Source organism: Plecotus auritus (assembly GCF_963455305.1).
Source record: "Plecotus auritus genome assembly, chromosome: 5".
NCBI classification, from domain to species: Eukaryota; Metazoa; Chordata; class Mammalia; order Chiroptera; family Vespertilionidae; genus Plecotus; species Plecotus auritus.
Genome location: NC_137776.1, coordinates 33,095,019 through 33,108,442, shown reverse-complemented (window position 1 = coordinate 33,108,442; position 13,424 = coordinate 33,095,019). Strand labels below are relative to the sequence as shown.

General features: G+C 40.9%; 1 protein-coding gene across 1 annotated transcript in view; it reads left to right on the top strand.

Moving 5' to 3' along the window:
- The first annotated feature begins 318 nt into the window (after nucleotides 1-318).
- The window catches only part of PDE6D (phosphodiesterase 6D), a 52,788-nt gene continuing 39,682 nt past the window's right edge, over nucleotides 319-13,424 (top strand). Inside the window, exon 1 of the mRNA XM_080669602.1 lies at nucleotides 319-544. Coding sequence (XP_080525728.1) covers nucleotides 495-544 — 50 coding nt within the window. The 5' untranslated portion in view covers nucleotides 319-494. The remainder of the gene's footprint in view (nucleotides 545-13,424) is intronic.

Here is a 13,424-nt window from a genome sequence, read left to right as displayed (position 1 = left end):
GAATGCTGGGAAATGTAGTCTTTGGCTCATCTCACAGTGCAACCTGCCATCATCTCAGCAACCAGCTGCGGGAGCGAGCCCCTCGAGCCTCTGCAGATCTGAAGCCAAACCTCCCGGGGGGCAAACTCTAGGCAACAAGAACGAATGAAAAATTTGTCCTACGGGACTTCCCGGGGAGGGCCCTTCCCATCGACGCTCATCAACTCCCCCCACCCCCCGCGAAGCCGCTGAGTGTTTCTATTGGATGAGCAGGATGCCAATCTCCGAGACGAGCTTTCTATTGGCTTTGGGGCGGGCATTCCAAGGCTAAGGGGAAGGAGAAGGGATCAGGAGCGGGAGCTGAGAGGAGGGAGAGGCCGGTCCAGGTCTGGCCGCCGCCTCTGCTCGCCCGAGGTCTCCAGGCGGGGCTGTGGCTCAGTCCTCGGCTCCAGGGCACCGTCTGCGAGGCTCCGTCGGGCCAGCGTGGAAGAGCCGCGGGCGGCGGCTGCCGCATCATGTCAGCCAAGGACGAGCGTGCCAGGGAGATCCTGAGGGGCTTCAAACTGTATCCGCCCGGGAGCGGGGCGGGGTCGGGAGGACTTGGGAGGCGGCCGCTCGCTGAGGAGACGGGCCAGGGAAGGGAGCCGCGCCAGGTGGGCACTAGAAGGATGGAGGCGGGGGAGAAGAAAGGAAAGGCTTCCCGCGCCCCCGATGGGACCGGGCGCTGGAGGTGGGGAAGGGGGCGTCCTGAGAGAGGACAGGGACGTTGACGAAGGCCCGCGGGGGTGGAGGCGAAGGAGCCCAGGAATTGGGCTGGGAAAGGCGCCGGACACCGGCAACGGGTGTCAGGGAGGCCGGCTTGGGTCCGAGATCCAGCCCGCCCCCAGAGGCCGCGAAGCGGCTGCGGCTCCCAGGGAAGAGCCGGGGGCGGGGGGGAGGGTTGGCCTGGAAGTTCAGTAGTGGCCTCTTTGGCGGGAAGCCCCTCGGGGGGAGCAGGGAAAAGTGACTTGGAGCGACGGTCCTTGTGTGGGACATATGCAAACGCTTGTGTTAAACTCTCTTGGGTTCCCCCATCCCACACCACCCCCGTCTTGTTTCCACAACTTCTCTTCCTCACTTGTGGCTCCACAGGGCTGGAGCAGAGGAAGTGCGGGGGCGGGGTGGGGGGGAAGAGAGGTCCCGCATCACCCTCATCTTAACTCTGTCTTGGCCTTTGAGGCCTTGGACTGTGCTGCTTCTCCCTCAGCTCCTCAGCTTTCTTTCCAATAAAATGAGAACCATAGGCTTGTGCGTGAGATACCTTGAAGTGTTTTAGTTTTGCTGTGGGACTCCTGGCAAAGGTATCTTAGCTCGGGTAGACAAGGTGGAGCTGTCCAGCAATTACTTGATTACGCTGGGGACACAGTAGGATATACCGTAGTAGGGTATAGAAATCATTGCCTCGGGCCTGTTGTGGTTCCGCTTGTGCAACCTCTCCTTAATGCAGCGAGGAAGCTTTGTGTTTAATGGAGTGTTAAATCTGTAACCATGTAATACAGATGAAAAATACTCAATCTTGTACAGTCCAATTTTATATTTTCCTACTGACCTTAATCTCTTCTTACAACGTATGCATACAAAATGGAACATTCTTTAATTCCTCTCAGTGAAAACATGGTCACCACTTTAGGGCTCCTCCCCTGAGGTTTAGTAAACCACTGTTTTCTGAGCCATGTGTTTTCACAATGCCCATTTCAACCCCACAAATTGTAATGGCTTTGTCACAGTCAGAAACCAAGTTGTTAGTAAATTTTAGCACACAAATGCAAAAAAAGTTACAAGACATTTTGAATGTACAAATGAAGCTTTCCAAATGAAAGCTGATCTGCTGTGCTTGTTTTTAAAAAAAACACAATAGAAGTCATCACCTTTGCATACTGCCATTTCAGTAGTTTTATATAGCTCCATGTACCTTACCATGTTTCTCTTCATAATGGCACCTATAAGTAGAATAGGATGACTGAAGTGTTAGAAAAGCTATGACATGGATTTTGTTTTTCCCTTAAGTAATTTATATTGTTATTTAACATGTATACTGTAGACAGTAAGCCAGAGACTATGGAGAATTGTGATATTTCAGAAGCAATATTTTGTCAGCTTGGAATTAACATATTGCTGAAAACAAGGAGGGGGTCTTATTAACAACTTTTGAACAGAGCAGAAAGGGAAAGTTTGAGCTTTTCACATTGGTTCTTGGACCTGTTGAGAAAGGCTAAGGGACAAATATGGAAAACAGTAGAAAGCAGAACCTATATCAGCCCAATAGAAAGGAAGGTGAATTAACCAAGTCAGTAATGACATTAGTGGGTCAAGAAACACATTTCCAAGGAATTTGATATAGGTTGATTAAGTTACAAGGGGAGCAGCCACACTAAAAAAGTTAGCATGGGAGCAGTGGAATGCTTATCCTCTGGTAGCCTTTTTCAGCATCTGAGAATTAAGAGAGAAAAGGAGCTCTGGTCAGTGTTGCTCAATGGTTGGAGCATTGGCCCCCTCACACTGAGGGGTCTCCGGTTTGATTCCCAGTCAAGGGTGTGTTCCTCAGTTGCCATCTGGTCCCCCACCCTGGTCAGGGCAAGTTCAGGAGGCAACCAATTGGTGAGAGAAAGAAAGACACATCCCATTGATATGTGTGTGTGTGTGTGTGTGTGTGTGTGTGTGTGTGTGTGTGTGTGTACTCTGTGTCTCCTCCTCCCTCCCTCCCTTCCGCTCTTGTAAAAAATCAATAGAAAAAGTATATCTTCCGGTGAGGATTAACAAAAAAAAGAGAGAGAGAGAGAGAAGTAAAGGAGTTCTAAGATTTGATACTACCTTCAGGAAAAATAAAATTGTTTTATTAAGCAACTACCTGATTGTTGTCCACCTTTATTGAATTTTTTTCTGAACTTTCTTTTAGAGTGTCTATTTCTGTAAAAAGTTTTTTTTTTAATATATTTTATTGATTTTTTACAGAGAGGAAGGGAGAAGGATAGAGAGTTAGAAACATCGATGAGAGAGAAACACCGATCAGCTGCCTCCTGCACACCTCCTACTGGGGATGTGCTCGCAACCAAGGTACATGCCCTTGACCAGAATCGAACCTGGGACCTTTCAGTCCGCAGGCCGACGCTCTATCCACTGAGCCAAACCGGTTAGGGATAAAAAGTTTTTTTTAATTGCCATTATATTCTCCTACCACATTGACTATGTTGGTTTTTAAAAATTTTGGGCCAGTTTGGAAAACAAATGATGTCTTCTTTTAGTTTATATTTCCCTCAATCACTAGGTCCCTGGAGAGGTGATACTGGACTGTAGAGCTATGCTGCCTGCATTGGAATCCCAGCCCTGCATTCCTGGTTTTGTGTCCTTGAGCAACTTCTTTAACTGCTGCCTCAATTTCCTCATCTGTAAGTGGGGATAAAAATAGTACCTATCTCATAGGGTTATTGTGACCCTAGGCAGAGCACCCAAACTATGAAACTCACTATGCATAGCATTTCCTGTGAGAGTTGTCATGAGGATTAAATGAGACTGTATATAAAATATTTAGTACATTGCCTGGCACATATTAAGTAAGAAATAAATGTTAAGTGCTGTTATTATTTGTTTTATTATTACTAATAATAACAGTAAAGATAATGTTGCTATAAAGCCACTTACTTTTCTGAGATATAACCAATGTCTTCATGCTATTATTCTCTTTTCTAACTGAGAAAAATATAATATTTTTATTTGCCTCTGAGAAAATGATTTAGTTAATAAGGATTGATGTATACCTAGTGTTTATCTTGTTTTCTAGGAATTAATCACATTCCAATTTATGGCCAAAAGAGAACTAGTTTTTTTTAATACGTTTTTATTGATATCAGAGAAAGGAAGGAGAGAAAGAGAGAGAGAAACATCAGTGATGAGAGGGAATCATTGATCAGCTGCCTTCTACACGCCCCCTGCTTGGGATTGAGCCTTGCAACTCTGGCATGTGTCCTCACTGGGAATCGAACCATTACCTCATGGTTGATACTCAACCACTGAGCCAACCAGCCAGGCCAAAGAGAACTAGTTTGGCTCAGAAGGTTTCTAAAAACACCTTTCACTTGTATTCTTGCATTTCCTCTCTATAGTTTAGCCCTGGATCCCACATATCCTCTTTGTTGTAGCACCTTGATCTTTGACTTTACTTCCAGTCAAAAATAGTTTGTTTTACATCTTCTATTCACTTAGTTTTCCTTACTAAGAATAGTAGACTGTCAAACTTTTTTTGAATGTCAGTATTACCTAATAGATGCCTTGGCTAAATGTTAAAAATGAGTTTGAGATTTATACTTTCCTAAAATACAGTTTTTGACTATCAACCCCAGTTCTGGTAAAGCAACCAAAACATACCACTCATACATCCAGTGAACACTGTTGATCACAGATTGTCCAGTCATGGACTTCATGTAGATTGTGATTGGTAGTATGTTTTCCAAGGCACTCATGCATAGACTCTGAGAGGTTGTTACTATTATCCTGAATGGATTAAGTGAATATAATGTCCTGTTGATTATGTTATTTTGCATTATTTGGGAGGAATTTGGAGTATAATTTAGATACTTATAGTCTTCTTCAAACCTAAATTTATTTCCAGGATTGCGAATATGGTTTATAGTGAAACATTTTAGTGACTTCTGGAGAAATGGACTAGAACATGGTAAGACTCTAATGGAAAATTCTGGTTATTACTGTATTTGATAAAGGGCTAGCAATGGTGCTGACGTTTGGCAGCTCTAGGTTCTTATTAGGCTTAACCTCACTTTTGCCTCACAAGCCTCCTTTACCAGCACTCTGCATCCACAAATCCCCATGATAGAGAAGGACTTGACTTCGGAATGTATAGATTTGTCCTTAATCCTGAGCTTTAGCATCTTTGTAATATATTTTAACAGCCATCTTATCTAGTATCTGACTGTTCTAACCATTGCTTGCATGCTTAAAACTCAAATTTTAAGAGCAGCATTCTTTTTTTGCTATTGACCTGCTGGTAATTTGAAGCTGAGATAGAAAGCATATATATTTTTCTACAGTCCAGTATCCATAAAGATCTCAGCGGACTGGACTAAAGAAGCACACTATTTATGGCAAAGAAGGTGATAGTCCCACTGTAAGAACACACATAGGGAATTTGTTTAGGTACAATGAAGGGGGTGTGCACAGTGGACCTGCTCTAGAGGAGAGGGACTTAAAATGTGCCATATTATTGAACAATAATTGGAGAACTGAGAAGTTTAACCTGAACCTGAAGAGTTGGGCAAGGAACATGAGTATTCTCTTCTAAAGTTTAAAAAACTAGCCCTGGCCAGTGTACCTCAGTTGGTTGGAGCTTCCTCCCCTAAACTAAAAGGTCAGAGGATCAATTCCTGATCAGAGCACATAACCAGGTTGCAGATTTGGGGCACATGCAGGATTGATCAATGTTTCTCATATTGATATTTCTGTCCCTCCCTCCCTTCCTCTCTCTAAAATCAATTTTTGAAAATCCTTTAAAGTTTAAAAAACTATTCTAAAGAATAAGAATTAAATGTGTTTCATGTGGCTCTAAAAGAAATACAAGACTCTAGAGTGGCAGTTACAGGGGACAGAGTTTAACACAATTTCTAACAATTAAAGTTACCTGCAAAAAAACTACATTTTCTAGAAAGTATTTTAAACAGCAGATGGATGCCTGTCCATCAAGAGTATTGCAGAAGGAAATTATGTATGCATCAGATAAGGTATTAGTGTGGATGATCTTCAGAGGACTCAAATCCTTTTCCAACACTACAATTCTTTGATTTGGTGACAATCTTTCTTGATTAATTAGAATGCCTTTCAGCAAGTATTTCCATTGAGATATGCACTACACCTAAAATAGACAAAACATTTTTTTTGTGATTTGATGTAATTAAAGCAAGCTATTTCCTTTTTGTTTTCCAGACCATTGTTAGATACTATTGAAGTATGTTTAGCGCATTGTGGATCCACTGATTTAGAGTCACAGAGGGCAGTTATGGGCTCTGAATTTAGATAAAGTATACAGAACTAAACATAAATCGCTCTAATATAAATAATACATAAATATAGCCACAAGCCGAAACCGGTTTGGCTCAGTGGATAGAGCGTCGGCCTGCGGACTGAAAGGTCCCGGGTTCGATTCGGTCAAGGGCATGTACCTTGGTTGCGGGCACATCCCCAGTGGGATGTGTGCAGGAGGCAGCTGATCGATGTTTCTCTCTCATCGATGTTTCTAGCTTTCTATCCCTCTCCCTTCCTCTCTGCGAAATATCAATAAAATATATTTAAAAATATATATATATAGCCATAAGAAGAAAGGGGATGCCTAACAATATCTTGCATTCCTATAGTCTTTTTTGGCTTTTCAAAGCACTTTGATACATTATCACAACAACTCTATACAGTATTATCCTTACTTCATAGGTAGAAAATTAAGGATTGGTGAGGCTATCACTCAGATAAAGGCAGAACCTTAATTTAAACCTTAACTACTATTTTTCTACAATGTACCATAATGCTCCTCAGGGGAATTAATTTTTTTGCTGTATTATTGATTTTGAGTTTAAAATTTTTTTCTCATGTTTAAGTCACAGGTTTATTTTTCACTTGAAAATTATTCTCTTCCATTATGGACATATCCCCTATTTTCTTTGGTTTCCCTCAACTCTCAGATACAAAGGGCAAGATTTAGCCTAGGATAAGTAAGAATTTTCTAACAATTAGAGTTGCCTGGAAAAAAAAAAAAAAAAAGACATTTTCCAGAAAGTATTTAAACAGCATGTGTTAGTCAGCTAGAGCTGCTAAAACAAAATACCATACATTGTGTGGCTTAAACAACAGACATTTATTTCACAACAGGACTGGAAGCTGGAAGGTTCAAGAACAAGGTGCTAGCTGATTTGGTTTCTGGTAGAGGCTCAGTTCCTGGCTTGCAGATGGCCACCTTCTCCCTGTGTCCTCACATAATGGAGAAAAAAATAGATAGGCAGCCCAGCTGGCATGGTTCAGTGGCTGAGCTTTGACCTATGAACCAGGAGATCACAGTTTGATTCCCAGTCAGGACATATGTCCAGGTTATGGGCTCGATCCTAGGTGTGTGGGGTGTGCAGGAGGCAGCCGATCAATGATTCTCTCTCATCATTGATGTTTCTGTCTCTCCCTCTCCCTTCCTCTCTGAAATTAATTTTTTTAAAAATATTTTTTAAGTGGATGGGCAAATCACAGAAGAGTCATAACTATACCATGTGTGGCACCACTATCTGGGTGACAGTTCTATTTGGAAATGATGGTTCTTGGGCAGGTCGCTGCTAAATGAAAGCTTTTTTAAAAGGGCCTAAATCTAAGACTCTAGTCCAGCCGTGGGCAAACTACGGCCCGCGGGCCGGATCCGGCTATTCTATCTGGTTCTCTTGCTCTCCCCTCCGCTCCTTTACTTTGAATTTATATTAGTTCACACAAACACTCCAGCCATGCTTTTGTTCCGGCCCTCCGGTCCAGTTTAAGAACCCATTGTGGCCCTCGAGTCAAAAACTTTGCCCACCCCTGCTCTAGCCTGATAACTTTCATGGAATAAGAGGTGAGAAATTTAACAATAAGCCTTTGTTTTTGAGCCATCTTCTAGCGAAGAGCAAAGGCAAAGACCTCTGTCCGTAGTGCTGCCACTTACTGGCGGTTCATTCACATGTTTGTTAGCAGGGTCTGTGTCAGGTAATTTGCTGAACACAAGAGATACAAAATGATAAGCTAGTTTTCATATTCAAAGAACTTGTATAAGGGATAGAAAAAGAAATCAACAATCAGAATACAATGTAATAAGTGCCTAGTAGTAAAGTACTATGGAAACTCAGAGAAAGAATGACTACTGTTGGAGGCGTTGTGGAAGACTTCAGAATTGTCATTTGAATGGAATCTTGAAAAATGAGTAGGTATTGAGCAGTTTAATTTTTCAGATACTGGAGAGTAACAGAGGAAGGAAAGTGAAGGCATAAAAAATGAGGAAAGAGTGTTTCAGAAGGGAGTTGGGATCAAGAATGAGGATCAAAAACAAGTCCTTTGAATTGCTGGAAATTGCATTCAAAGAATACTTAAGGTTCCAACTAGAGTCCCATGATACCGTATAGGTCATTGGTGATCTTTTTCAGAATGGCAGATACTTGAGGAAACAAACTATAATCTGCCAAGATTCAAAAATGGATAATAGGTGAGGAAATAAAGTCAGCAAGTAGATTACTCTTTCAAGAAATCTGGTGATTTAGGAAAGCAGAGATTAAGGGAGTAGCTTGAGTAGAGAGATTTTATTAAAGAATTGAAATTACTTATTTAAGCATTCCAACTTTGTGCAAGGTGCTTAACATCTATTAAAGAAGGATAATGCTTGCTCCATATGCCTTATAGAGATGTTATGAAATAAGTTAAATAATAAAATAATAAGTGCCAACTCACTTTATTTTTTTTTCAATTTTATTTATTTTATTATTTTTAGGATGCTTTTTTTATTGTCTAAAATTTTACATATGTCTCCTTTTTCCCCGCTTAACCCCCCACCCCCGCACAGCCATTCCCACCCCGGGCAAGCCCCCACCGCCCCAGTGTCTGTGTCCATTGGTTATGCTAATAAAGTCCTTTGGTTGCTCTCTAACCTCCCTCCCCTGCCATTTGTCTCTGGATCTGTTCTTGTTCATCAAATTAGGTTGATCTTTATATCCCACATATGAGTGAGATCATATGATATTTATCTTTCTCTGACTGGCTTATTTCGCTTAGCATAATGCTCTCCAGGTTCATCCATGCTGTTGCAAATGGTAAAAGTTTCTTCTTTTTTATAGCGGCGTAGTATTCCATTGTGTAGATGTACCACAGTTTTCTAATCCACTCATCTGCTGAAGGGCACTTAGGTTGTTTCCAAATCTTAGCTCTTATGCTACTATGAACATATGCCAACTCAGTTTAAAAACCATAGCTCTACAAATGTATCCTGCTTAATATTACAGTGCTAACATTTATTTATCTTTGCTTTAAAGTTGCTTTCTATTTTTCAAATTTGTAGGTGTCATGTTGATAAAGCCAGAGTCTTATTGATTTTTAAAATATGTCTCTATTGATTTTTAGGGAGACAGGAACGGAGAGAGAGAGAGAGAAGCATTGATGAGAGAGAAACATCGATAGGCTGCCTCCTGCACACCCCTGCTGGGGATGGAGCCTGCAACCCAGGGATGTGCCCTGACCAGGAATCAAATCATTGACCTCTTGGTGCATGGGATGACACTCAACCAACTGAGCCACACCAGCCAGGGCTTAGTGATTTTTTTTTTTTATTCCAGGTTAAACATCTGAAGCCTTTTTTCACCATCTTGGGAAGTAACTGTGGCTCTTGGACTGATAGCAAAGGAAGCCCCCTAGGTGACACATATGTCCCATTTGAAAGCCAAAATCATCTTTGCCTATGCTTTTATTAAGAGTGTTACAACTTAAGGAAGTTGATTTCCCTCTCAATACTGCAGCATTTTTTAAAAACTAGATAAATTTTTGCTCAGCCAGAGTGGCTCACTTGGTTGTCATCCTGTGCACCAAAGCGTTGCCAGTTCAATTCCCTGTCAGAACACATACCTTTGTGGTTTGATCCCTGGTTGGGGCATACATAAGGCAACTGGTTGATGTTTCTCTCTCTGACCCTCTCTCTAAGCATGACCTTGGATAAGGATTTTAAAAATAATAATTATTACTAAAACTAAGTAAAATTCAGGGACCTTTGACTGGATTTTCATAGAATTCAAGGGAATGTCCTTATGCCTCCAAAAAACATATAAGAAACTGGCTGATCCTTTTGGAAATGTGCCATTGGGAAAAGGCCTTGTATTATCTCTTCAATCAGGAAATTCTGGGAAGCTAATAAAAATGCAAAGGGGGTCTCTAGGAATATCTTTGGATATGTCTATTGTAGCTTGTTTCTGACCAGTTTCAGGTACATAATGGCACATATCAGTAGAATAATAAACCTACTAGAGAAAGAAAGTTTTGTTTCATTGTTTGACTTTGCTAGTGAGAAGACAGTGTTACGTTTCAAATAGTGATCTTTTTCTCATTACTAAATTACTTACCTCCTCTGTTTCCCAGGCCAGCTTGAATTTTGATTGTATGCTTTCCAAGCATAGTACCTTTGCCAGGGCCAGAGTATTATTTCACAGGGATCTCACCACTGATTACAGTGCTGCATATTATGTTTCAAGGATACTGAAACCTGGTTTCTCAGGGAAACCATTTAAATTTTCTTACCTTGTCCCCCATAAATAAAAACACCATAAGGAAAATCACTGGGAAATTTTTGGTGGAGACATGTTTAAATATCCACGAATTAAATTGGTGCTTAAGAATGTACTAAAAGACAGGATGCTCTGTATAACCAATGCTTGTGCAGAAGAAGCCTAGAAGAAGGGCTTTGACAGAAATGATATTTAAAAATTCATGAAAGTAAGAGTAAGAAAAGGAAATGAGTTCCAAAAGTGAGCAAGGAGGAGAGAGTTTGAGAGGGGAGAGATCATAAAGGCAGAGAGTTAAAGAGAACAAGAAGAAGAAAACACAACAAAAAAAAAAAAATAGGAAAGCAAAGAAAGGCATTCCTATGATGAAAATGCTCAAGATACTTCTAAATAGAAACTCCCCTTTTTTACTGATAGTTATTGCTGCTTCACCCCCAGAGGAACGAGAAGGGAGAGGTTTTTCTTTACACCTGTGATCTTGGATTGAAGCTTTGCCTCATATTGCTCTGGTCTGCTGTGGTAGACATTAGCATACACCATTATGTGGTTAGTCAGCCACTTTGCCTGAAAATTCTACTTACCTTGAAGTTCCTCAGACAGGTAATGAACCACATGCCCATATATAAGTTACAGGTACTCTGCCAAGTCATGCATTCAACTTAATGCAGAATGAGCTTTTAAATTCTAATACGTTTTTACCTGCAATTCGGCTGAGTGACTTAGCTGTTCTCCTTAGAGGGAATTTCTTGGGGGATGGGTTGATTAGTTTGCTTTTTGTGTTTTGCTGAGCTCCAGCTCTAAGTTGCCCTTTCCACAGCCTGCTGAGCCCAGAATGAGGAGTTCTCCTGGTTTGGTTTCTAGACACTCTTTAGTGAGCCTTACTTTCTGGTTGCTCAGCTCAAAAGAGAATTCTAATCAACCCCCCTGACTTGCTCTTTAATTCACAGTGTCAATCATGTGCTGAGTACCAAGAAGACAGGATAAATAATATAGTGCCAATGGAATTTGACTTGCAAACTTATATGTGTAGTACATTCTGATAAGTACTGCGATGCAGGTGTAAACAAGTGTGCGGGTGCACTGAGAAAGGATCAAATAGCTTTGCCTCGAAGTATATCGGACTATAATCAGAGAGGAGGTTGACATAGCACTGGGTCATTAAGGAGCATACTGCAGGGTAGGATGCTTGTTCTAAGCCAGTGGAACAGTGTATGCTAAGCACTGAAGCACAAGAATATAATGTCTTTACGAATAGCTGGGGGATAGGGTGCATCTGGAGGCTAGGGTAAGAGGTGACTCTGAAGAATGGACTGAATAGCAGAGGCTAGACTGATTATCTTCCTCCCTCCAATAAATCTTTATTTACTCTCTTGACTTCTTTACCCCAGGCTTATAGTAACTTATTATACTTACTGCCCTCCCAGTTACCTATTGATTTCCTATTCTGTATAAAATTGTCCTTTCTACTTAACACTATCTTCCTATCTCACCCTTCTCTATTAACTTATAACCCTTTTTTTAAAAAAAATCAACATTCCACAAACCTATTTACAAAGCCTAAACTTTATATATTCCTCAGAAATGTGTATGTCTGAGGATAGAAGGATTGTATTGTACACTCACATAAGATTAAACTGAGACCCTGTCAGAGCAGAGGTCTTTCTATCCTAGACTGTGTTTCTTATATTATCACTGGTAAAGAACCAGGTTTTAACTTCCAATCCTTCACAGGCTGATATTTTTAGGAACTAAGTGAAAATAAATTCCTAGAAAAGTGGCATACAAAATAAAAGTAAAAAGTTTTTATTATTAAAATCAAACAAATTACTCTGCCAGATTGCTATTAAATTTTTTAAATACTTATCTTGTCACAGCTAATAACAAATGTGTTCACAAACTAGCACCAGTTTGTGGACCATATTTTGAGTAGCATAGCTATAGAATTCTCTGATACAGCTTGTGCCTGATACGCTGTAGAACTTCAGTGCATGTTTTGGGAATAAATACGTGAATGAGATGGTTAGCATGATTATAGTAATAGGAACTCTTTGGAGAGTTGGAGGGAATTGATTGAGAAAGTAAAGAATACTGTAATAATGTTACCCTTGATGCAAAACAACCTTATTCTCATCAGTCTTTCTGAAGGTCGATCCTTTGGCTCTCTAGTGAGGCGGATATACACTAGCAAATCACCTGGTTCAATTTCTGAGACATGTTCATTTTGATCTTGCCAAATATGTAAAACTTAACTCTAAATATCTGCAGAAAAATGTCAACCCATTTACCTGATCTAGCTCTCACAAGCAAATCTGCAGGTGGCTAGAATTGATTTAAAATACTAACCATGGTCTTCTAATCAAAACATCTCTACATGTAATAATATAAACCATATGCTTTTCCTGCCTGAGGTTTTTCCCATTTCCTTATGTGTCTTCTCAGAAGATTAGTTGAATAGGGTAATAAGTCTTTTTATCAAAAACTTTGTAACTAACAAACCTTCTATGTCAGTTAAGGTAATTTCATATTGCTTACAACACTGCAAATTTTCAGTTCAGTGAAAATACGAGGGATTTATGGTGTCATTCAGGGGATAGGAAAGTAGGAGATCTATTTCTTAATATTGAAACACATAGCTGCATTCAAAGGAGGTCATTATTTTGAAATATGTGAACTTAATGTTTGAATGCAACTTATAATAGGGAAGTTTTTTTTTTGTTGTTGTTGTTTTTTTTTTTTTTTTTAAAATATATATTTTATTGATTTTTTACAGAGAGGAAGAGAGCGGGATAGAGAGTTAGAAACATCGATGAGAGAGAGACATCGATCAGCTGCCTCCTGCACGCCCCCTACTGGGGATGTGCCCGCAACCCAGGTACATGCCCTTGACCGGAATCGAACCTGGGACCCTTCAGTCTGCAGGCCGACGCTCTATCCACTGAGCCAAACCGGTTAGGGCAATAGGGAAGTTTTGTTATTATAAGTAGAACTAGAGGCCTGGTGCACGAAATTCATGCCTGGCCAGTGATCAGGGCCGATCTGTGGGGCAACCGGCTGGGCGATGGGGGCGGGGAGGCCCCACTGGCACCTGCCTTGGCTGGCCTGGGGCCTGCAGGCTGGGGGAAGCTCCTGCGTTGAGCATCT